The sequence below is a fragment of the Ursus maritimus genome, unplaced genomic scaffold (assembly GCF_017311325.1).
Source record: "Ursus maritimus isolate PB19 unplaced genomic scaffold, ASM1731132v1 scaffold_8, whole genome shotgun sequence".
Lineage (NCBI taxonomy): Eukaryota > Metazoa > Chordata > Mammalia > Carnivora > Ursidae > Ursus > Ursus maritimus.
In genome coordinates, this window is record NW_024426996.1 from 23,137,158 (window position 1) to 23,163,296 (window position 26,139).

Here is a 26,139-nt window from a genome sequence, read left to right on the forward strand (position 1 = left end):
ATCCTACTTTGGGGGGACATTTCTTGACTTCTAACATTTCTATTGCAGTTTTTTAGTGTGCAAACGTATTTTTAATTTCCAAGAACTCTTCTCACTTGATCACTTCTTTGGCATAGTATTTCATTCTTACTTTACAGCTGTGATGTCTCTCAAATTTCTCTGCAAATACAAGTTTTCAGAAGTGTTCTTCTATTGCTGCATTACTTTGTTTCTTTGGATCCTTTTTTCTGGTGTTTGCTTCTTTGTTTAACCTTGGTCTCAGTTTTTTATTTTGTAATCTTCCTTCAGGTGTCCAGTGGTGTTGGTTGGTTGGTTGGTTGGTTTTTGTTCATACTCAAGGACGAACAATAAAAAAGCTGATGGCAAGCTCTTTATCAATAGGCAGGACTTGATGGCTTTGCTTTGGGATGATTACGTGGTTTCAACTGATATGCTGGGAGGTCTCTCAGTGCCTGATTTTAGAGATCTTAGTGAATTTGTTTGTAGTAGGACATCTTGACTTTTGGGTGATGGTTGTCTGATGTCAAGTTTTTAAGTGGGTTGAAAGTGGGAATTGACTTTTCTGTATACAGAATTGTAACCAATTTTCCTGTTTTCAAAAGTAAAACTTATTTCTATCTCTATCTTGAGGTAGAAGTCTGATTTGTTTTAGAAATAGTGTTTTGGTTATTAAGTAAAGAACAGATTTGTAAGGGGCCAAGCTTGAGACAGACTAGTTAAGGAAGTTCAGTAATCTAGGTGAGAGATGATTAATTAGGCCCTGAATTATGGTAAAAGGAGAAGGAAGTACACATAAAAATTAATTAATAATATATGGATTTGGGGAAATTATTAGGAACTTCCTAATAATTTAAGGAAATACGTTCCTCTGGTAAAGGCTGATTCGCATGGCTCTTTTTTTTTTTTTCAGAGCAATGAATTGCATGAGAAACAAAAGTTTTACTTAAGGCAGTCAGTCATCGATTTGCAAACAAAACTTCAAGAAATGCAAATGGAGAGAGATGCCATGGCTGACATCAGGTTGGGCATCCTTACCTAAATTATTTTAAAGTTTTACTCTTTGTACTATAAAACTACTTGTGTGAGTATGAATTTTATCAATATTATTTCTTCCCTCTCATTTATTTCATAGACGAAGGGAGAGTCAGTCCCAGGAGGACTTAAGAAATCAGCTTCAAAATACAGTTCATGAACTTGAAGCTGCCAAATGCCTTAAGGAGGACATGCTGAAAGACAGCAACGCACAAATAGAGCAGCTGAGAAAGATGATGCTTGGCCATGAGGGAGTGCTTCAGGAAATCCGGTCAATCTTAGTTGACTTTGAAGAAGCCTCAGGCAAGAAAATATACGAACACGACAGCGTGTCTACTCTCCACTTCCGCAACATGGGCTCGGCTATTAGTAAAATCCTAAGAGAATTAGACACAGAGATTTCTTATCTTAAAGGGAGGATATTTCCAGTAAGTGGTGAGAACACTATTCAATTTTACATTAAAATCCATTAAGAGAATAGTATTAGATGTATCATTTTTTAAGTTCTTAAAAGTAAGCCAAGTTCTCATTTTTGTTCTCTAAAATAAGAGTTATTTCCACAATGATGTCTCAGTACATTAAGGGAACTAGCTTGATTTACCCATATGGCTTCATGAGAGTATAACCAACCAAAGTAAACAACCTGATAAAATACAGTGATAGAATGTATTCGGTTTCAGTGTTACTTTTATTGGCTTCTTTCTAAAGTGTTCCTTGAGGGACACCTGGGTGGCTTAGTTGGTTAAGCATCTGCCTTTGGCTCAGGTCAGGATCCCAGGGTTCCTATGCAGCTCCCTGCTGGGCGGGGAGTCTGCTTCTCCCTCTGCCCCTCCCTGCCACTTGTGCGTGCACTCTGGCTCTCTTTCTGACAAGTGAATAAATAGATAACATCTTTAAAAACAATAAAGTGGTCCTTTAGTTGGACAAGCGCAGCTTTCCCAAGATGTAGATTTACCAGATTTACCAGTCCCTGAATCAGCATCTGTTTTTCATGACCAGGTGGAGGATCAGCTTGAAGCACTGAAGTCCGAATCACAGAATAAAATTGAGCTGCTTCTTCAACAACATCAAGATAGGTGCGTTTCTGACTGAAGTATAGAAAGTCAGAGTGAACCAAACCATAGGTTTACAGTCCCTCATCAGCAATTCCAAAATCGAAAATGTTCTGAAACAAAAGTTTTCTTCATTGGTTTGTGGCAAGTTCATGTGAAAGGGAAAATTTTTCTGACTCTTGTTTAAAAGGTTCAGGAAGACTTTATTCAAGGCTTTTGCAATAGGGGTTCTGTGTTAGGGGAGAGGGATGAGACTCAGCTCTCCCAGTACAACCAATCCCTACAGAAAGTAGGGATTTACAGTCAAGGAGCAGGTGAGTGGGACAGTGGAGACATCAAGGTGGGGGGATTCTCACTAAACTGACTTAGCAAGATTCTTACTGAGTCTGGGCAGGCCAGGGCAGCTGGGGGAGGGGTTGATGGGTGCCAAGGTCAAGGCCTACAAGAGGATTCAGAGGGGCCTGACCAAAGTTTGGTAAAGGAGAGAGTCTTTGTCAATCATTTGTTGGCAAAACCTGACCTGAGCTTAATGTAAAGCTTTATGATATAAAGTCTTTATGATTTAGTGTGCATATTTAAAAACCTGTTGTTGTATTTGTAATATGTTTGGCTTATAGGAAACTTCCCTATGTGTGTCATATAATATATAGTATTTGTAACTTATTACCATTGTAAAATTTTTTTTTAAAATCTGAATTCCAAAACCTAAAATGAGCAGCATATTCAAAGTCAAAGCACAATACTAAATTTGAGAGTATTGAAAATCAGTAATTTTTGGAATAACTCATAGTCAAGCAAAATCTTATGTATCAAATAACAAACACCACATTCTTTTTATAGGATTGAGCAGTTAATAAGTGAACATGAAATCGAAATAACGGGACTTACCGAGAAAGCTAGTAGTGCTCGAAGTCAAGCCAATAGCATCCAGAGTCAACTGGAAATCATTCAGTATGTGTGCCCTCGTGGTCTGAAATTGGTATCATTTATCTTCATTTTAGAGATACTATTTTCATTAATGTTCTGTCCTAAAATCTTTTAAAATCTGCTTTAAAATTCCACAAGAAAGTAAAACTTCTCTAACATTTAAATGAACGGAAAAGATTACTTAAAGATAATATTATATGACTATATAAGAAGTATTACTGCTGTGACAATATATTTGCGCCCCTCCACCTGTACAGCTTGCGGGGGTGGGGAGTGGGGTAGGGTGACAAGGTTGGCAGCAGGACAGGGCTCCAGCGTGACTCAGGCCCACCCTAGGAGGCCAGCCAAGCCCACAGCCGTTGTGATGGGTGGAAGGGGAGCAGGAGGTATTTCCTTCGAGAGTGGGAAACAGGAGAGCAACTGGAAGTTCTTTCTTCAGGCTTTTCTCCTCTTTTATGCAACAGTACTTTACACAACAACTACTGCTTTCCGTGCAGTTTCTCTGCCAGTGACCTAAGACGATGTCACTGTGGCGCCTCTGTCCACGGTTCCGTCCCCCGTTGGTGCACCCACCGAGTATGTTGTGACTGCCTTTCTGAAGGCCCCAGTCACTAGGAGTAGCACATCCTGTCAGCCCACAAGCTCGTTGCCTTTCTGAGAGGACCGGTTATGGGCATGTTGGGCTCAGTCTTCCTGGATCCTTCCAGGCGGCGCCGAGCACACATTGTGCTCAAGAGCAGTGTGACGGGAGGCCGGTGCCATATGCATGCCGGGGGTTGGACACATATTCCCTGTAAGGCTCTCCTTGCTAGCCAGGGGGGACAGGAGTGAGGCACGTGAGTCTGTGCTGTGTAGCTGAGGCCTGTGGGCAGCGCCCCCCCCCCAATCCCATGTTCTCCCCTAGGGAAAAAAAAGAAGTATTATCGCAAGTATTTAGGCCTGTTGGAATTGGATGTTTTAAATATTGTTCATATTACAACTGAGAGGATCGATAAAAAAATACATTATATATGTGTGTTTATATATAAATAAAATGTATATGTATACATATAAATAATTTTATAATTTGAGCTTATATGTATTGAAACTTCTTATAGGGACATTTTCAATCATATACAAAAGTAGAGAGAGAAAATAGTACAAATGAACTCCAATATACACTATCTAGTTTCAACACTTAACAACATGGTTGAACTGAAGCTTTTAAGAAGCAGTTTTGGAAAATAAAAGACTTTTGACCTAGTCATGCCATACAAAAGAACTGGTGGCTGTATCTACATGCTGGAGTATGCTGAGATACCACACTTATTCTTAGTTTGCTGTTTGCTTTTATTACCCTTTTAAACTCTTCTTAGAGAACAAGCAAGAAACCAAAATTCAATGTATATGCGTCAACTCAGTGATCTGGAATCTACCGTTTCTCAGCTACGTTCTGAGTTAAGAGAAGCCAAAAGGATGTATGAAGACAAGGTGAGGTTAGATTTTGCTGCTCTGCTTCCACACACTATTATACACAGATTTAATTACAAATTTTTTAATAATTTATTTGAAAATGAAGAAACAAAGTAATGTCAAATTAAAAGCAGCTTTTAAGATGGAGTAGGAGGATGCCAAATATCTGTATGTTAAATTATAAATAGTTTTTAAAGAGGGCACGTGATGTGATAAGCCCTGGGCGTTATACACAACAGATGAATTACTGAACACCACACCTGAAAAAAATTACAAATAATTTTAATTCAAATTGTTTGCCCAAATTAATTCATTTGTAGGAAAAAAGTTTTGCATACTTCAAGTAAGTTTCTAAAAAAAAAAAAAAAGTTAAAAATAAGAGCACTTATATTTTTTTACAAGCTTAGCTCTAACAAATATTTTGGAACCAGGCAGTCTCCCCCTACCACTCAGTACTTGAAGGGCCTACCTCCTAGGTTTTACTTCAGCTCCCAGTTATTAATCACTGGGTGGCTAGCAAACTGAATTAATAAGATTAGTCTAAATTAAAAAGTAATTAGGAAGATAAAATTTCATCTTTCATCACACAATTCCTCTTAAACCCAGATACTCGTATTTGATATTCTGTTGTTTTTATTCTCTCAGTTTCTGTATCTAAAGAAGAGCTGTTCACTGTCATTATCAACCATTTATCCAGAGCTTGTGTTTTCATTAATCGCAAGCATTTGTAAAGCAGTAGAGACCCTAAAACACAAGCAGAGAGCCACCACTGAGAGGGGCTCATGTTCTTCATTCCCTGTGAGAAGGGGGGCCCACCATCCATGCCTGTTTGCCTGCAACAGTTGTTTTCACCTGCTGTGCCCGTGTCCTGTTTTGTGAATAGCACCTTTCATCTCCAAACTGACTCAGTTTGGAAGACAAACTCTATGAATTAGTCATCCTACCTATAAGAGAATCTCCCGTTCTAACCATTGTTTTAGCCAACTTCTCACATCTTAGCTGATTGGGAAGAAATAGAATATAAGGAAGTTGCCAGATTTCCTCTAAAAAATAGCCCAATTCTACAGGGTAAGAGTCCAGGAGAACAGCCTCACATGGGAAGAAGCAGTTGAATACTGCAGCTCTAATTCTTCCAGACATTTGCCCTCCTTTGGGCAGTCCCTCAATTCGTTACCCCGTCACCCCTGTGCTGGCCACAGGAGGGAGCTGTTCCCCCTCGGTTCTCGAGTTCAAGCACAGAACGTAAAACCTTGACCTTAATTCCCTGTGGCACAGCTAAAATAAGAATGGAAAATTTAGGCATGGCTTTACTAAAGTCTAAACAATAAAGAGTAACGTGAAACTACATAATCTCAGTTATGAGATTTGGATCCTCTACCGCAGTGGCTTTCAAACATTTTTGATCGCTACCCGCAGTAAGAAATAGCTTACCTTATGATCTGCTACACACGTAGGACTGAAGCAAGTTTCACAGAGCAGTATTCACCCCATCACAGGGGCGATCCTGGCTTTTCTCTGTTCTCTTCAGATGCTGGTTTGATACTCACTAAATTGATACCATGATTCACTGGAAGGTTGCAGTTTGAATAGCACTGCCCTTCTAGACCACCGGGTTTAGCCCTTAGCTTATATCCTCGTGTCAAGGTCATTTCAACCACCGCCACTTAAGAGTAGCCTTCAGGAACTTCAGACTGTTTTAAAGGCTAAACCAAGAAACAGAAGCCCAGAGACAAACATTTGTTCTTTTCTGTTTCTCTGAGGCCCGCTTTTTGTGTTCTAACTTCTTCTCTCAGGCGAGCTTTTTCCCAAAGATTGATAGCAGGAATGTCCACCCCTTTCTGGGCAGACCAAGCCTACATGAAAGGTTTGGATCCCACCCTGCAGGGTGGGGATGCTTTCAGCGCAGCACAGGGTGGAAGGAGGCTCTGGTAGTCAGTCTAGTAGAGGTAGGCACCTTGGCGAAAGTGAGCACGGGAAGTCTGACAGCAAGAGGAAATGGGAGAACTCGTGCATTCCTGTCCAGTATAGTAACTGATAGTCATCACTATTCAACCTGTTGAAAAGATTATTCATTGTTTATGGACAAACCCTTTGAAAAGCTATGAAGTCCTAAGCAAAACACAACTCAGTTGTGTCTTCTTACATAATTTGGAAGTGCTCTAGCTTTCTGTTGTAATGTTGCTTGCAAAAATGACCCTTCCATAAGCTAGCACCCATTGTTGGCTAATTCACATACGGTCTCTATACAGCACCATGCTGCTCAGCTCTTCAGTTTGAGCGTGGTGGGAAATTTTAACAAATACTGAATACAGTACATCTAAAGAACACAAAACAGCTTTTGAGTTGTTATAAATATTTATCTCTTTGGCATTGTAGAAGCATAAGCATCCCGATGAATGACTGCAGGTTTTTTATACGAATATTTTGAGCCCGTATGAATATGTAATGATACATACAGCTATGACGTTAGAATCACTATCTTATTTTGCCCTAATGTAAACAGTGGATCACCAATAATTTTGTCAGTAAAGTCAACATTTAATAAAAATAAGGGGGGACATATTGCCTTAGCTAATTTTAATCTAGATCAATGAGATTCATAACAACATCCTGAAAATAGGGAGTTGACCCCTAGATGATGATTAACTAGGCTGTCTTAACAGTAACTCCCTTTAGTCAGGGAACACTGAGAGATGATTACCTTGTCATGTTAATATAGAGTTGAGTGTACTTTGGCCTGAAATGTCGTCAATACGTGGTGTAGCTGAGCAAGAAAAATCACGCTGGTTAACAGAAGGGTTTCATTTGGGGTCATGAAATATTCTATTGTTATGAAATGCTTTTGTTGTAATGAATATAAAATCTAAAAATCACAAATCCTTGTGTAATTTCTTTCATTTTCATATACCTTGACTTTACATTGCTAAAGCCTATGAAAGCTTTAAAATCTATTTTATTTTCTACTGCTTTAGTGAACATATTAGTATATACTATCCAAATAACACTAAAAAAAATCAAAGAAAATAATACATAAGAGCTATGATTAAAAGTGAGATTTTTCTGAGAAGAAACTTTAAAGAGTGTGTTGATACTACACATCAACATATTTTATGAGAAACAGTATTTTCTCCCGAGGTCAGACTCCTCAAAAAAAAGTCTTTATTATTTAAAGAAAAACTGATGACATGATAGGTCTGAACAAAACTTTTCCAACTAGAAAGCATAAATTGTCCTTTAGGAGGGCAGTGTGTGTCTTCAGATTAACAAAATATTTTCATGCTGATGAAAATAGAAACTGTGTTTCAGAAAAAAATTGTAGATGTAGCTTTTGTAGCTTACGAAAGTGTTCTACTGTAATGCTTTTTTCTATTCTTCTCTTCCCATTTTAGGAGAACCTCCAGAATTCCCCTTTACGAATTTGGACCAGTAGAAGCTGTCACTATTGGCTCTGTAGATTTGGCTTTACTCTTAACTTTCGCTTTTTTGACAACAAAAATATCTCATGATCTTGATTCTAAGTTTATTTGTCCTACCTTGAAAGCATTTGGGGCTGAATTTCCTACTTAAAAAGTAAAGATTTAGTAGCACTGGCTGGAGCTGTATCCCGTGCCGGAAGAGGGTGCAAACCTCTTTGCGCAGTTCTGCCCATGCACCCCCATGCTGAGCCATAGCACCCCTCAGTATCCGATGTCTGTGTCATCTTTTTGAGCACAGAAAACAGAAGATACAATTTGGCTTGATTGGTAACGTCTCTAAAATCACTGTAAAGATTGGAGTGAGATCCAAATACTTACTTGTCCAGTGACCCAAAACAGAAAGTAGATTCATAGATGGTGAAAGGGAAAACCAGTGCTGCTATTGGAAAAGAAAAGAAAAAGAAAAAACCTTTAATATATATCTCGGAAGCCAGTATTTATTCGGGACATTGCAGAAGGCTTTGTAGTGTTTTGTACAGCTGTTTGTTCAGCTCAGCTGCTACTTCAGTGGTTTTCCCTTTCACTCTCCATTTCTCTTCTTGATTGATGACGTAACAGAAATATTTCTACTCTAAAAAGTGAAAGGTAAAAGCAGAGCTATAGCAGTTGAGTCAGTACTGACAACTACAAAACCCATGTTCCTGCAGGGGTCTGGAGGAACTTCTGACGCTTGAAAAACTTAGAAGGAAACATAAGACTTGGCTCTTTTCTTTTTCTGTGTTCTTTTCTTCCTTTTCTTTTTTAAATATTGGCTTCCTGAATTTTACCATCCAGTTTGATGTTATCAAAGGGTGATCCAGGATTTTTTTAAAAAATGAAAACTGCCAAAATAGCAGGTTTTAATTTAAGCTTTTCAAGCACATGGACAAATACTATGCTCAAAGAGAAACTAGTTTTATGCCGTGCTTGGACTAGAAAATGTTCGAGTCCTAGGAGTAACTCTTTGTATTGAAAGTGTTCTTATTGAATTTCTAGCTCAGAATCTGGTTTCTTTGACCATATTTTGTTTCTAAAGACAGGTGGTAATTATAGAATTTCAGCTTTATTAATACTGTTCTTCTCATGTAAAATATTAGACACAGAATTGAAAGGACTCTGAAGGATTATCTAGAATATTCTTTTCAAATTATTGATTAAAAAAATTGCAACTCAGAGAGGTCATGTGACGGAACCTGGCCCAGAACCAAAAGTGTTTGACTCTTAGCCTGATCACGTTCCCGCTCTGATTACATTTGTCTACCCACAGTAAAAGTTTGTGGGCTTTCTCCTAAGTATTCCTAATGTCATCACTAAGTGTATGCTGATTTGGTCTTTCCCAATAATAATAGAGCTGAAGAGATTGTATCAACTGATAAGATTCTTCCTTTTTCCTTAGGAAGCTTCTCGTGCCACAGAGGTTGAGTTTTGTATGTTTTTTTTTCTATATATGCCCCCCCCCCCAAAGGAGCATGAGAGTGCAAGAACTTCTTTATAGGATTATTAGAATCTTTTGACTTTTCTATTGGTAGCCTAATGTTTTTTCATGTACATTTAATTCTTGTGAAATATTTGCTTATATCTAACATACAGTCAAATATAAAGTCATTTTTAAAACATATCCAATGTAAATATTAAAATGTATATTCTAATCCCTGCAGGCTCTGATTCTACTCTGTAGGTAAATGTGAAACTGTTTGATGATCCGATATAAGTACTTTTTAAAAGTCATATATATGTATGTGTAGTTAAAGGTATATAAATTCTATATACTCATATTTAGCATTTATCAAAGAGGTAGTTGCATATATGTGTGTTTATATAATGAATAAATATGTGCTGAATTAATAAATGAAGATCTTAAATGAACCTGGTCCAGAAAAAAATAGAGTCATCCAGAAAAAATTAGTCTTGCTTATATATTCTCTAAGAAATTTGAATCACAGTTTGTCCCACAAACCAATCAGTAAGTTTTATTCTTGACATAGTAAATCTGGAAGCCTGTTGAAGGAAGAAGGAATATGTAGCATTTATGTAGCTATGAAGGATTTCTTATTACTGGTTGATGAAATAGTATTTTGGTGATCACATTAATTATCAACATGTTCTCATTACTTTAATATATCTGTATCTAAATTATGAATTTGTGTGGCTCAGCTAAAATCCAAACCTGGAGTCTCCATCATCTGAGTCTTAACCTCCTCGCCTACCTTGCATCTACAGGTCAAGAGCTGTAGGAATGCTAGTAACAGTGATGGGCCTTCTGGCATATTGACATATGGACACACATAGTCAGTCACACAGATCAAACAGCTGCCCTGTCTCTCAGAGAAAAATGCACCTATACCAGTCCTTTAAAATTGGTATTCACCCATTTTATAGTTGAAGGAAATGAGGATTGAAACACATATGTATATAAGCATTTTAAATTAACATATTTAATTTAAAGTGATTTTAAATTAATATATTTATATACATATATGTAAGTTCGTTCATCCTTCCCAAATTGACTAATAATGACAATAATGAAAAACTTGTTATTACCATTCATTCTTTTATATTTGATGCCTTTTATAATTGAAACGCTGATAGTCTTAAATACCGAATGACAGAACACACATTCATAGAAGATAAATCTTGAATAGTGTAAAAAAGATTACAGACAATGCCCCTATCTAAGAGTATCAAATATTTCATTTTGGCTAATTTCCCTGGCTAAATCAAATTCTACATAGATCTTAAGTTTAGAAAACTTTGCAAAACATAATAAGCTTTTATTTTTGCCCCCCAAATAATAACATTTGTTTCCCAAAGACTGCATTTATTTTATATTCCCCACTAACATAGTCAGATTGATTTGTGCTTTCCTTTTAGATAGAAGAGCTTGAAAAGCAGTTAGTCCTTGCCAACTCAGAGCTAACCGAGGCACGGACGGAACGTGACCAGTTCAGTCAGGAATCTGGAAATTTGGACGATCAGCTTCAAAAGCTGTTGGTAAGACTATGCTCTAAATACTAATTCTGGGACGTTTCTCACCAAAATATTTCACAAAACTGGTTTTATTTATAAAATTACAGATTTTACATAATATTTGTTCATACATACACAATAGACTGGCTTGACGTTCTTCAAGTTTTGCATATAAATAATATTCTAAACTTTACCTATTTTTTTTCTTTAAGCAGTTACAGCTTATAAGTTAGGTGAAGCTAGCCTTCAAATGGCCCATCTTTCAATTAGATAAATGTATTTGGTTAAATTGAGGTAGTATTGAGTGTTTATTTTAAAGCCAAATAACATTCAAAACACAGACAGCTTGAAAGGAAGTTTAGGTTAAAAAATTTTTTTTAAAAGGAAATAAGATTCCAATAATAGTGAAGCTGACTGTGCCCTGTTAGAGGTACTAGAGGCTGAGAAATTTTGGGAAAGAAATGTTCAGCACTCCTTTGCGTGGTATTAGCGGGACAGTAGAATAAATTTCTCTCTCAGACGCTCCGTAGGCCGTAGCGCTTTCGGCCAGTGGAGCCGTCCTTCATAGGCTGACATGGGGTTTGACGGGCCAGCGCTAAAGGTAGAGCTGTCTTGTATATGACAAGCTCCGAACCTTGGGATAATCCTTCATTTCTTTCCCCCCCAGTAGGTCCTCAGATCTAATTTGAAAATCTTGCAGATTGTCTGAAAGACCCTGAAAGCCCTCCTCTCCTTTTCATCCTTATCCCCATTACCCCTTTGTCCAAGCCCCTCATTAGACCTGGAGCAGGGCAGTGTCTCCTTAACTAGGGTTCCTACCTCCAGGCTTTCCCCTCTTCAGTCCGGCCCATAAAGTGCTGCCATGCTCATTTTTCTAAAATATCACTCTGATTATGTCACTCTAATTCAAAAATTACATTCTCCATAAAAATCATACTCCCTACCTTTCAAGACGTTCATGATCCAGCCCCAGTTTACCATTCCAGTCTTTTCTCTCTACATATGCCCAGTGCTCCAACCAAACCACTCAAATCCCTTTCCAGTCCCTTCTTCCTGATCTCTGCACCTCCCAGCTGTTGGCGAGGTCCAACTCAAATGCCTTCTTGAAGTATTTGGATCTCCTCACTGATCTCTCTCTGCTATTGCTTAGCTCTGTCTCTTTAATGAAAAACCACTTCCAGTTCTTTGTGTTTGTGTCTTCCCTTCCCCTTTGGATGATAAGTCCTTTGAAGATCTGTGTGTCTTTGTTCCTCTTACTCTTTTAGTTTTTGCTAACAGAAAACACTCACTATGTATTTTTTTAGCTACTGAAGAGGGAGATAATTCTATTCACAGCCAACTGCTACTCCACTCCCAGTACCAAATGCTATTCTGTCATTTCTGAAGCACTTAACCACATTACTATTGCTATTCTTTCCGGCTTTTGAGCGTTTCTTTATTACGGGAGCACACCTGATGCAAGGCATCTTGCCTTTGCTAGAAAATCCAAAATTTAAAAACAGGATGACTTGAAAAATCTATCATGTTTTTCTTTTCATTTTATATTGTTTGGGGTCTAGTCCATTGAGATTTACTTGTAATGCAAGAAATTATAAGCAAAATGTTAGCTTATTTATCTAGTGAATAGTTGCTCTTAACCCATTAAAAAATAAGATTCTAAAGTCAAAGACTTCTCCACTCACATAAAACCTCCAAAAGTGATACAAGGAAAATAAGAGTTTTACTTTAGATATTTAATACAAATTGGGGAACATACCTCACTTCTTGTAGGCTGATCTACATAAAAGAGAGAAGGAGCTGAGTCTGGAGAAGGAGCAGAACAAGCGTCTGTGGGACCGGGACACGGGCAACAGCATCACCATCGACCACCTGCGGCGGGAGCTTGACGACAGGAACATGGAGGTGCAGCGCCTGGAAGCCCTCCTCAAGGCCATGAAGAGCGAGTGTCAGGGCCAGATGGAACGGCAGGTAGGCAGGACGGGGACGGCTCCCCCCAACAGTCTCTTCGGAGGGAAAAATATGTTTTATGTGTTACCGGTAGAGCTTTTTTTAAAAAAAAAACATGTATGGGCCTAAAAATAGCCCTAAAATAGAGCTAGGGATTCTTTGAGCAAGTTATGAACACCTGTTATTTATTTCTATATTTTTGACCAGTGATTAAATAAAATAAGCTTCATCTCATTTTTGTTCATTGTTGAGTAATGAAATTGCCATCCAATTGCCATTTGATTTTCACCTAGAAATTGGTAACCTGATAATTGCTAATTTCAGAAAAGCATCAAACCATAGGGAGATCTGAGGAACAGCAGGGTCGAAGGTTTCCAACAGAGGTTTTTTTGGTTTTGGTTTTCCCCCAAACTGATTGAGACTGATACATACACAAGATGGATGCAGTCCATTTCCGTGCGCCAGTGGCAAAATGTGGAATGCTTTATTAACAGCCCCGAACCTTTAGTACTGGAAGGACGTGGTTCCAATGCCAGGTATTGCCACAGAGACATAAAAAGCATCCCACAAAAGAGTAAGCTTCCCAAAATATGAAAGCAAACCAAAGGGACTAGTCTTGGCTTAGAATCCAGGCAAACCATTTTCCTACTCTTCGGCCCAACCTGGGCAAGAAGAAAGATGAGAGGAGCAACTGGGAGTGAGATTCTTACTCTTTTCTGGACAAGGACTGGAGAATGTGAGTGTGTGTTGGATAAAAGCCATTATTCACTTTTCTCTCGGAGGTAGAATGAAGGGGCAAGTTGGAGGGAAATAGTGAGGAAGAGCAGTTTCTTCAGTCCTGTCACACTGCCCCCATTCGCATTTAAATTGGTACAGAAAACACCCTCAGAGGAAACTTCCCAAGCTCCCACCCTAGAAAGCCATTCTAGAGGAACATCATTATTTAATTAACGTCTCTCCACCTTGGCCTAATTAACTTAAGTTGGTCTGTGGTCTGTACAGAGTTCTGACAGCAAAACGATTTGAGTGAGCCTAAGAAGATAGTATCAGATTCATGATTTCATGTTTGTGAGCTAACTTGTTAAACTCTTGAGGTTGCCTCTACCTATCTGCCCAAATCCATGAAGGTTTCTTTTCTTCAACACTCAGATGGCAGCAATTCAGGGAAAGAATGAAAGTCTAGAAAAAGTGTCCTCCTTGACTGCTCAGCTTGAATCCACCAAAGAGATGCTCCGCAAAGTGGTGGAAGAGTTGACCGCCAAGAAGATGACTCTGGAGAGCTCAGAGAGGACCGTATCGGACCTGACTGTTTCCCTCCAGGAGAAGGAGAGAGCCATCGAAGCTACCAATTCAGAGATCACGAAGCTGCGCTCCCGGGTGGACTTGAAATTGCAGGAGCTGCAGCACTTGAAAACAGAGGGCGATCACCTCAGAAACATGCAGACCGAGTGTGAGGCCCTGAGGCTCCAGATGGCAGAGAAGGACAAGGTGATCGAGATTTTGCGACAGCAGATTGAGAACATGACCCAGCTGGTCGGCCAGCACGGACGAACTGCTGGTGCCATGCAGGTCGAAAAGGCTCAGCTGGAGAAGGAGATCAACGATAGGAGACTGGAGCTACAGGAATTCAAGGTCTGTGGAGGGTTTTGGCGATTTAGCTTCGGAAATATCTCTCCCCTCATAAGGAAGTTGACTTAAGTCACTGAAGAGGGGCTCTGTGAAGAGAGTCTGTGGACCTTCTGAGATTGTTTGAAACTATTTGTGCATCTGTGTGTTTTGGTGAGAAAGGATCTATACTTTTATTAGATTCCAAAAGGAATGGGTGGCCCCAAAATGGTTTAGGACTACCGATACGAAAGAGAAAAAAAATCAGAAAATCCAGTTTCCTTATGAAACCATTTCTTATCCCACAGGTTGAGGTATTTTCTCCCTCTCCAGCCAGACCTATCATCGAATCCCATCTCTCACCACTCAGTGACTAAAACACTGCATTGTTTGCTAAATCTTGGCTTCCATATCTGTGAAACAAAAGAACAGTTAACATAGTTTGTCATGTTAGTTTCAGGTGTACAAGATAGTGATTCACCACTTCCATACAACACCAGCTTGAACTTGGACACATAGCATAGAGAAGACGCCCGTCTTCAAACAGGTGTTGGCAAGGATGTGGAGAAAAAGGAACACTCAGGATGCCTGGGTGGCTCAATCAGTTAAGCATCCAACTGTAGATTTCAGCTCAGGTCTTGATTGCAGGGTCGTGAGTTCAGGCCCTGCATCAGGCTCTATGATGGGCGTGGAGCCTACTTTAAAACTTTTTTTTTAAAAAAGAATACCCATACGCTGTTGGTGGAAACGCCGCCACTGCAAGAGCACTCCTATCTTCACCCCACCATGATTTTTTCTTCATGCAGGAGCCAGAGTTGTATTTTAAACTTAAAATTATATTTTATCACTCCCATGTTCAAAACTCTCCAATGGCTTCTTACTTCACTCAGGATGAACTTTCACATCCTTACATTGCCTCTGAGGCCAGTCTTGCCCATGGCTCCCTCTCTGACTTCATCTCTGACTACTTCCTCCTCATGCTCAGTCCACTCCACCGTGGCGCAGGAGAAATCCTTCTCCCTCTGTCTTTCTAAATTCTCGGTAACCAAGACAGATCAATAAGAGAAGAGCAAAGAAATTTATTAATAAGTATATCTCATAAGGGGGCGCCTGGGTGGCTCAGTTGGTTAAGCATCAGCCCTCAGCTCAGGTCATGATCCCGGAATCCCAGGATTGAGCCCTCTCATCTGGCTCCCTGCTCAGTGGAAGTCTGCTTCTCCCTCTGCCCCTCCCCCTGCTCGTGCCTCTCTCTCTCAAATAAATAAAATCTTAAAATAAATAAATCTCGTATAAACAAGGGAAAAACCCAGGGAAATGAGTAACTCAGAGAGGTGGCTTAGAATTCAGGCTTAAATACCATCTTTAGCTGAAAGAAGGATGTGGGAGGGGCAAGTCATGGGAAGGTGACCAGGAAAATTATGAATAAAGGAATGAGGTTTGTTTTGTAGATTTAAGCCATGCTTTCCCTATTGATAAGATTCTCTCCTAATTTAGAGTCATCCTTTCTTTCCTGGTCAGAGAGAGAGAGACCTCCTTATAAATGGAGACTTCCTTTATAAATATAAGTATCCTTCTGTTTCCAGACCTTCTCCTGTGCCTGCTATTTCTCGAAATAATCAGCTCAAAATATTCCTTATGCCAAAGAGGCATGTTTGGGGTAGCATATTCTGGTTTCCACCAGCCATTCTGATGGCCTTGCTGCTCCTTGAACACTTACCTCTGCCTAGAGCTGTCCCGGAGCCTGTCACATGGCTTGCTCCTTTACCTCCCTCTTTGAGGTTTCTACCCAACAGAGAGGGTTAGGGTCCCCAGGACCACCCCCAGTTTCAGCCATTTGCTAGGATGAATCACAGGACTCAGCATGTAGTTGTGCTCCTGGGTGCAATTTATTACAGTGAAATGATGTAAAGCAAAATCACCAAAGAGAAAAGGTACACGGAGAAAGCTAGGCACAGGCTTCCAGAACTCCTCTCCTGCAGAGTCATGCAGGATGTACTTAACTCCCCCAGCAACAATCTGTGACAGCATGTGTCACATGTTGCCAGTGAGGGAAGCTCATTGGAGACTCAGTCCCCAGGGTTTTTTACTGGGGACTGGTCACACCGACACCATTGCCTGGCAACTAGTCCTGTCTTCCAGAAGGAAGGCAGTTGCTCCACATAAATCATTTTGTTTGCAGAACTGGTTTAGGCACCGTGAGCTACTCTTATCTGTTGGAGTGGTGGGAACCCTCCCAAATCCAAGTTCCCAGACACCAGCCAAGGGCCAAGCTTGTTGCAGGCTTTAGTAAGAATAGCTGTTGGGCTCTTTTCTATGTACCAACTTATGTCTTACATGCAAAGCCCCTCCCCTGCATTCATCCTCCACCTCCCACCTGCTTTTATTCTTTGTTTTGGTCACTTATTATTACCTATTAAATATTTGTTGTCTGTCTCCTCTCCCTGGAATGGAAGCACCCTGGGGACAGTGCTGTTGCTTCCTGCTGTTCATGACTGGGGCAGGGTAAGGTTAGTAAGGCACCTAGGACTAAGCTCAGGGAGGCCTCACCTGGGGCCTCACTTGTGTCACCCCAGTCCTGCCCTGCTGCTCTGTCCCAACATGTAAAATAGTGCCTGGCACAGAGCAGGTGCTCAGTACAGAGTAGGTGCTCTTTGGAGTGAAAAAGTAGGAATAGGAATAATGAAGAGTTACTGCAAAGGGTACTGGAAATTGACATCTAAGGTTAAAAGAAAGGTAAAGTACTCCTTTTGCTTTGCCATTTACTATTGAGGTTTTATAATAAGATAGAAATTTAATATTCTAGGAGAGAGTGAAAAGATATTAAATATAGAGAAGATACTAATACAGTGTCCACTATAAGTACATGTACATTTTTTTTCTTCTTACTCTGTCCTTTGTATTTATCCTTATATTTAGATTTTAAAAGATAAGAAAGATGCAAAGATACGGGAGCTTGAGGCCCGAGTGAGTGACCTGGAGCTGGAGAAGGTGAAGCTGGTGAATGCAGGCTCTGAGCGGCTCCGTGCAGTGAAGGACATCAAACAGGAGAGAGATCAGTTATTAAATGAGGTGAAAACTAGTAGGAGTGAGTTGAACAGTCTTACAGGTATGTTACTTCAGTTCAAATTCTGCTGACAACTCGGAGCGCTGCCAGCGAGGTCCAGCTTGGATGCTAGGACTATTGCAAAAAATGGCCGCTCATCCCACATCATACACAGGGAGAATAATGCTGCCCCGAAATCCTGCTTCTGCTTACAGAGCTCCCGTATCTTGCACTCAGTAACTGTTGATTTTAGTCAACCCTCAGAGTCCATGAAATTCTTTACTGAGGTTTTTTTTTTTAAGATTTATTAATTTATTTGAGAGAGAGAGACAGCCAGTGTGTGTGAGTGGGGGGAAGGGCAGAGGGAGAGAAGCAGAACACACCAGGTGACTCAGTCTCACAACCCCAAGATCATGACCTGAGCTGAAACCAAGAGTCAGATGCTTAACTGACAGAGCCACTCAGGCGCCCCTCTTTACTGAGTTTTCAAGAAAAGGGTGAGGGAAGTGGAAACCTTGAGTCCTTTAAGTCGAATAGCTTGATTAAAGGTTTCATAATGAAGCAACATAGACAGACTTGTGTAGATTTCTTGAAAAATCAATCAAGATCTTAAATTTAAAAACAAAACATTTCTAGTTCATGGTTAGTGTGGTGCAGGTATCATTTACTACACACACACACACACACACACACACACACACACACAGAGTCAAGGATTCCTGAGCATTTACTAGGCCAGATACTGAGATAGGCCCTAGAAACACAATAGTGAGGTTCCCAGCTAGCTGGGAGCCAGACCTCTATAGAATGGGTCGCAGAACAGTGGAGGAGGCATGGTGTGCTGGGTGCAGACGGAGGAGAGTGTAGAGAATCAGTGTCCTATAGCATTCACACCTCCTCTGCTAAATTTGAAGGAAGAAAAGGAATTTGGCAGGTAAAAAAGAGGTGGAAGGGACCCAGGCAGAGAGAACAGTATAGGCAAAAGCACAAGGCATGAAATAACAATGTGACCCCAGAAGTATTTGAGTAAAAGTGCAAAGGAACAAGGGCTGCGAAATGAGGCAGAGTAGATAGGCAGAGCCAGACAATGAGGAGCCAGCAAAAGATATTAAGTATGAGATTATTGTCATCAGATTTACATTTTGAAAGGACAGTGTCTGGGCAAGTAAATAGTGAAAGGCAAGACTATAGGGCCAGAGGCCAGCCAGGTAAAGAGGATTTTGCTGTGGCCCCAGGAAGCTATGAAAACTTGAACCAAGGCAGAGGCAGTGAGAATGAGAGAAAGAAGAGTATTTTGACTACTGAACAACAGTACTTTGTGATTAGAGGAGTTATGTGTGGCCTTCAGGTTTTAGGTCTGTGGTATTGGGAGAACGGCGGTCACCAATACCTGAGAGAAGGAGACCATTGGGAGGGGCAGGCTTGAGGGCCGGAGGGTGAGATCTAGCCAGTGTGAGACAGTTGGTGTGCGTGGTGCTGGGACATCCACATGGAAATGTCTGGGTAGATAGTTAGATCTCAGCAAAGAGGTCTTGGCTGTGTTTGTTCCTTTTATGTACAAATCTATCATATATAAATATAAAAGAAGTTGAGCAGGTGTGTGGGTGTGTGTTCTTGTATAGAATTATGAATACATGCCAAGTATTTTAATAATTACTAGAGATAAAAAGACAGAACACATGGCAACCTCAGGTTACTTATCGCATCATGGAGGTTCACCTATGTACGGATGGTGGTGAGATCTGTTGTGGTAGATATGACCATCCAAGAGCGATGCAGTGGATGTGCGCCCATTGCACTGGCTGGGAGAAAGCAGTGACTAGTAGGGGGTACAGGAGGAGGAGCCACTCGGGAAATGTGACCAGACATTGAATTTCTATAACAGCTGATGATGTAGCTAAATGAAGTCTCTTGCAGCTCTAAAATTCTGTAATCATTAGTCACAAATAAAATACACTTCATGCAATGGAATAGACAAAAGTAACCATCTCTTCTTATGACATGGTACAGAGGACTATGAAGTCTTAAAAAGGAACTTTCGAAACAAAACTGAAGAAATGGAAACTACTACAAATAAACTGAAAATGCAATTAAAGTCGGCACAATCTGAACTTGAACAAACGAGAAATACACTGAAGTCAATGGAAGGATCCGATGGTCATGGTATGCTTCCCTGGGTTTTATTCTTCTGTGTTCCATTCCGTTGGTCTAGATGTATTAAGATACAAACTTGGGTACATCGCCTGCCACCTCTTCGGGTGCCACATGATGGGAGAGACACACAGTGATAGGCACCAACGACGGGTGTTAGATGGCAGTCGTTCTACTCAGGGTTTTTTAGGGAAAATGCCATGTGCTTAATATAATCCCTCAAGTATCTGAATCTTTTCCTGTGGCTCTTTGACTAAGGCAGATTACTTCCTTTTTTCCCCCCAGCTATGAAAGTGGCAATGGGGATGCAAAAGCAAATCACAGCTAAAAGAGGTCAAATAGATGCCCTTCAGAGCAAGATACAATTTTTGGAAGAGGCAATGACAAATGCAAATAAGGTGAGTCCCTGTCCTCAGAGTGGAGGAAGCCAATCTGTTCACTCTTTAATATGCTCAGGCAGGAGAAGCCACAGCAGAGTCACAAAGTACAACAGAGACGTGAGGTTATTTCTGACCAAGGGAATGAGGGAAAAACTCCTGAAGGAACAGTTGAGGAGGATCTTGAAAGAGCTAGTGTTTTAAGTGCAGAAAATGGGCAAAAGGACATTCTTGGTAGAGACAGAGTGATTTTATGTGATCTGTGTTTTCTTAAATAATGTGACATGTATGTTCTTAAAATCACTGTGCTCGCCATATTGTGTAGTACAAGCCCTGGGGGTGCTGAGAGCCGTGGGATTAGGAGCGTCTCACTAACGGATTTCATCAGTGACGTCCAAAAGATAGGAACTGAATGAAAATGGTAGCCCAGTTTGACACATGTTACATGTTAAATGGTGAAGAAATACACAAGTAACACAGTAAATATGGCCCTTTAGCTTGAAAAAAGACCTGAAGTTTGCTTGTGAAAGTGTGCGCCAGAAGGTTGTGGCTTGTCAGGTATTATGAGGGGGTAGAAGGGGGATTTTCTACAAACCGGATGTGCGTGGATGTGACTCCTAACACAAGGTAAACTGAGGCAGTGGTAGATGGGTGTTTGAGGAGTGTGCATGTATGCTTTTTGTGTATTCCTACGCAGCTCTGTTTGGCTGGGTGCAGTTTTGTGTTGACTTAGTATTTCTTGTAAATGAAACTGCATAGTAAGTGTGAAATCAGTGTTGTGCTCAGATGTCCCTGATACATCAGTCACTTTGGAACAAATCAACATTTTCAAAAGAAGTTACATCAGGACTGACTGTAACGAAGGTGAGGTAGTAAAGAGCATGCATAGAAGACAGGTGCAGCTCAAGTCATTGCTTTCCCCATACCCAGAAGGAGCTGCTGACATCCTTCTTCAGAGTGAGGCTGACAGTCCCGAATATGTGCAAATGCACATGTTTGTGCAGACCCCTCATGATATGACTTAGTTATTGCCTCGTTTGGGTTCTTTCCTATTTTTTTCTTCCCTCCTTTTCTCTTATCCTAAATTTGTTTTTTGTTTTTTTCTTTTTCTTCTTCCATTATTTGCCCATTTGGGACCTAAAGCAGTGCTATCTTCATCTGCCCTGGGGAATCTTAGGGCATTAGAGGTCACTGCCTGCTGTCATAACAGGTGCCTGCCCCCGCCCAGAGGAAGGGTTTCATCAAAACCCACGGACATTTCCCTTCAAACAGAAAGGAGACAACTTGTCAAATTAATCTTTCTTTCTGAAGCCTTTTCTGTCTAATCAGAAAAAACAATTATTTCCACCCAAAAGGTTTATTACAGTGGCAATACTGTCTACGTTGTTTACATTAAATATTTTCTCAAAGAAAGAAACATATATTTAAAGAAATACAGACTCAGTAAGTTGAGATAACTTGACTACTATGCATTTCTTTTTGTCTCCCTATTCCACGCTATTTTTTAAAGGAATGTGAATGAATTTCAATCAAATTTTGTTGAGTACCAAAGACTCTCCAGAAGAATATCAATAAGCTCATTCTTATCACTGGACCTCAAGGGCAGGAACTGTGTGTCCCATCTTTTTAGGGTCTGCAGTAGGCATTTGTGAAATGAATATTCAACCTTGAAACAAAATAGAAACCCACAAAGCTCCCAAATAAAGGCATCTTCTTTAAATCTCTTTTGTCGTTTTAAACAAATTTCAATAAAATTCAGTGTATGATTACTCAATCTCAATTTACCATAATGCCGTCTCTTTTTATGCAACATAGTTATTACATGTTTTGTAGGTTTTACCTAAGACGTAATAGGCCTAGAAAGAAGTAATATTATCAGTAGTGATAAAAATAAAAGAGTACGTGATAACAATTCGAATAGCTCCCATCTCCAACTCAGAAGCAATTAAATGGCATATGAATTAAACTGTAGTTCAAGTCTTTATATATAAAGTTTCATATTTCCATCATGTCTGAGCGTCTATGTCAGCATATTATTTCTGATATTTTTTCCTCTATAATTATAGGAAAAGCATTTTCTAAAAGAAGAGAAGAATAAATTAAGCCAGGAACTGAGTACCGTTGCAACAGAAAAAAACAAGATGGCTGGGGAACTGGAGGTCCTGAGATCCCAGGAACGCCGTTTGAAAGAAAAGGTTGCTAATATGGAAGTTGCTCTTGATAAGGTAGTTATTAACTAAATGTGTAAAGTAATTATCAACTAAATAGCTATTAACTAGACTTGTTCTGAATAAAAGCTCCATGTTGTTAGGAACCAAATCGCTATTATATCACAATCACCTAGCACAAGGAAAAACCATATCCTATGGAGAAAGCTCTTCTAAGCTTTTAAACATAGTTATAACGCATACATTTTACAAAATTCTCTTTTTCAGGCTAACACAGTCACAGTGGCAGTAAGGTATAAGACGTAAGATGCTCCTGATGTCCTCAGTGGACTGAATAAATAAAAATGTCTCCAGTGTAACTTACTGCCACAGAATGACTTGAACACTAGTTAGAGTACAGTCTGTTCATGATATCCATAGAATGATAGCATAATGCTACTGTCTGACATTTGTTAGGGTCCAGAAAATGCAGGCAGAAAACACAGCTTAAAGAATGAGAAGCATTAATGACACTGTGTTTGTAATTGCCGTTTATCATAGAGGAATAAATCTTTCTTGTCACCTGAGAACTCTGGAAGGCTAAAAATGTACTCAGACTAGTCCTTGATTCTTAAGAAATCGGAGCGTCGTTAGGTAAAATGACCTGTTATCCCTCCTATATCAACTTTGATTTTAAAACATGATATATTGACTCAGTGAATTTCAGTTGTTATTTCTCTGTACATTTTTTTATATTGCTAAAGCTATTTCTCATTTCCCCCTTAGCTTCTTCATTCTCTTGAATGCCCTTCTCATACTAAAGGCTTTGTAGATGCTGGGGACACAGAGAATAAAGCCATGGCCTCCAATTGTTCTAAGTTTACTGAATACAGTAAATAGATGAATGCAAGTTAGTGTGCTAAGAGTGGGGAAGTTCCCTTGAAGAGATGGCAACTCAGTATTTATAGATTGATAAAATAAAACTGTATAGAGAACAGAGGATAAACCACATGTGGTTGCTTGATCGTAGGCATCTTTGCAGTTTGCAGAATGTCAAGATATCATACAGCGTCAGGAGCAAGAATCTGTGCGCCTGAAACTTCAGCACACTTTGGATGTAAAAGTGAGGTCTTTTTTTTTTCATCATAAATAGTTTAAGCAAAAAATAATGCCGTTCTTTGATATACTTATGTATTTTCTTCATATGCCGTAGATACATGCAGGTGTCCTTTAACGTTATCTCATACTAGCGATTATGAAATCTGTATAAACAGCACTGCATTCTATACCCAGCCTTCTCCTAACATAACAGATTGAAGCACCGTACTCTGTGTTTATAGTAAGAGAGGTGAACACCTTCTTCAGGTGTGCCTTGAGGATACCTGAGGAAGAATTTTCCATACAGAAGGGGGTCAAGCAAGTGCAACGCCCCAACATGCGAGCATGTTTAGCTTGCTTGGAGAATAGCAAAAATGATTTAATCTGCATGACAGAAACACGTGTTCTTTTGAAAACGGTACATTTTCCGTTGACATAGCTGTCTGTGTTCCAAGTATATTTTAGAGTTGCAGACATACAGGAAAGTCTTCATACTAGATCCTCGCACAGGCTAGAGCACTCTGCAGTTCTAGAGGGCCTTTCTTAGTAGTATGCCAGAACCAGCATGGCGTCTTTGGCAAAACTTAGAAACCAGCTTCATAGCGTACCATCCACAGTGTTTTCACATCTCAGATGCTCTTTACAGTTAGCAGCATGAAGCCATCTTCCTAAGCATAAGCTTCGTCTTCAAAGAGTAACTTAGAAGCATCTTGCTTGATACTTTGGTTTGTGACTTTGTCGATGTTCATTCAACACCTGAGACTGAGATTATGTTTGCAAAATACATTTGACTTCACAGTTCTAGGTGTAGGTCGACAGTTGTTTTTGCTCACAACTCTCTTGCTTTCTAGGAACTTCAGGGTCCTGGATACACCTCAAATACTAATGTGAAGCCGCGCCTTCTACAGCCGTCCTCAGCCGCCCGTTCTCATTCTAATGTACCGTCGTCCCAGTCCACAGCCAGCTTCCTGTCTCATGTAAGCCGCTAGTCTCAGAATCCGCCATGCAAATGACCTGATATGTAAATAATTTTAAATTGAAAAGAATTTCATTGAAAAATACATCTATAGTTATGACATTTTCAGTTACCAAATTTTAGATTTATACAGACCAGATGAATGAAAATCTTTACTTCACTATTTGATGTTTCCTCTGGGGAAGACAGATAAAATATCCAGTGGGATTAATGTTAACAATAATTGGGAGGTTTTTTTTAGGTTTTCATTTTAATTCTGCTTTGTTAACATACAGTGTTCTATTAATTTCACGTGTACAATATAGTGATTCAGCACTTCCATACATCACCCTGTGCCCATCACAACAAGTGCGCTCCTTAATCCCATCACCTCTTTAGCCCACCCTGCCGTGCACCTCCCCTCTGGTGACCATCAGTTTGTTCTCTATAATTAAAGATCTGTTTCTTGGTCTGTCTCTCTTTTTTCCCTTTGCTCTTTTTTTTGTTTCTTAAATTACACATATGAGTGAAATGATAAGGTATTCGTCTTTCTCTGACTGACTGTTTCACTTAGCATTATACACTCCAGCTCCAGCCATATCATTGCAAATGGCAAAATTTCATTCTTTTTGTGGCTGAGTAACATCCCAGTATGTATATATATATATAGCACATCTTCTTTATCCATTCATCAATCGATGGCCATCTGGGCTGCTTCCATTTCTTAGCTATTGTAAATAGTGCTGCTATAAACGTAAGGGTGCGTGTATCCCTTTGAATTAGTGCTCTTGTATTCTTTAGGTAAATACCTAGTAGTGCAATTGCTGGATCATAAGGCAGTTCTATTTTTAACTTTTTGAGGAACCTCCATACTGTTTTCCACAGTGGCTTCATAACTTTGTATTCCCACCAGCAGTGCCCAGGTGTTCCTTTTCCTCCATATCCTCACCAATACCTGTTGTTTCTTGTGTTGTTGATTGATTTTAGCCATTCTGACAGGTGTGAGGTGATATCTCATTGTAGTTTTGATTTATATTTCCCTGATGATGAGTGATGTTGGGCATCTTTGTACCGGTCTGTTGGCCATTTGGATATCTTCTTTGGAGAAATATCTGTTCATGTCTTTGCCTGTTTTTTCATTGGATTATTTGGTTTTTGGGTGTTGAGTTGTAGAAGTTCTTTATATATTTTGGACACTAATCCTTTATTAGATATGTCATTTGCAAATATCTTCTCCCATTCAGTAGGTTGCCTTTTCGTTTTATTGATTGTTTTCTTCGCTGTTCAGAAGCTTTTTATTTTGATGTAGCCCCAATAGTTTTATCTTTTGCTTTTGTTTCCCTTGCATCAGGAGACATATCAAGGAAAAAAGTTGCTTTGGCCGATATTAAAGAAGTTACTGCCTGTGTTCTCTTCGACGATATTTATGGTTTCAGCTCTCCATTTAGGTCTTTAATCATTTTGAATTGTTTTTGCGTATGGTATAAGAAAGTGGTCCAGTTTCTTTCTTTTGTACGTTGATGTTCAGTTTTCCCAACACCACTAGTTGAAGAGACTGTCTTTTTTCCACTGGATATTCTTTCTTGCTTTGTTGAAGATTAATTGACCATATAGTTGTGGGTTTATTTCTGGGTTTTCTGTTCTGTTCCATTGACCTATGTGTCTGTTTTTGTGCCAGTACCATACCGTTTTGATCACTACAGCTTTGTAATATAACATGAACTCCAAAATTATGGTGCCTTCAGTTTTTCTTTTTCAAGATTGCTTTGGCTCTTCAGGGTCTTTTGTGGTTCCATACAAATTTTAGGATTGTTTGTTCTAGTTCTGTGAAAAAATGCTGTTGGTATTTTGATAGAGATTGCATTAAATGTGTAGATCGCTTTGGGTAGGACAGACAGTTTAACAATATTTTTTCTTCCAATCATGAGCAT

General features: G+C 39.7%; 1 protein-coding gene across 6 annotated transcripts in view; it reads left to right on the forward strand.

The window, feature by feature from the left end:
- Positions 1-26,139, forward strand: part of CCDC158 (coiled-coil domain containing 158) — an 81,133-nt gene that overhangs the window by 17,200 nt on the left and 37,794 nt on the right. For 4 of the 6 annotated variants that reach the window (XM_008693247.2, XM_008693249.2, XM_008693250.2 and 1 more), the window contains 14 exons: positions 911-1,020; positions 1,133-1,460; positions 2,032-2,108; positions 2,925-3,035; positions 4,367-4,481; positions 10,790-10,909; positions 12,656-12,853; positions 13,982-14,464; positions 17,354-17,543; positions 19,491-19,643; positions 19,917-20,029; positions 22,075-22,233; positions 23,186-23,278; positions 24,105-24,230. In XM_008693247.2, the coding sequence (XP_008691469.1) occupies positions 911-1,020; positions 1,133-1,460; positions 2,032-2,108; positions 2,925-3,035; positions 4,367-4,481; positions 10,790-10,909; positions 12,656-12,853; positions 13,982-14,464; positions 17,354-17,543; positions 19,491-19,643; positions 19,917-20,029; positions 22,075-22,233; positions 23,186-23,278; positions 24,105-24,230 (2,376 nt within the window). The remainder of the gene's footprint in view (positions 1-910; positions 1,021-1,132; positions 1,461-2,031; positions 2,109-2,924; positions 3,036-4,366; positions 4,482-10,789; positions 10,910-12,655; positions 12,854-13,981; positions 14,465-17,353; positions 17,544-19,490; positions 19,644-19,916; positions 20,030-22,074; positions 22,234-23,185; positions 23,279-24,104; positions 24,231-26,139) is intronic. The other 2 variants (XM_008693248.2, XM_040625318.1) reach the window with 2 other exon arrangements.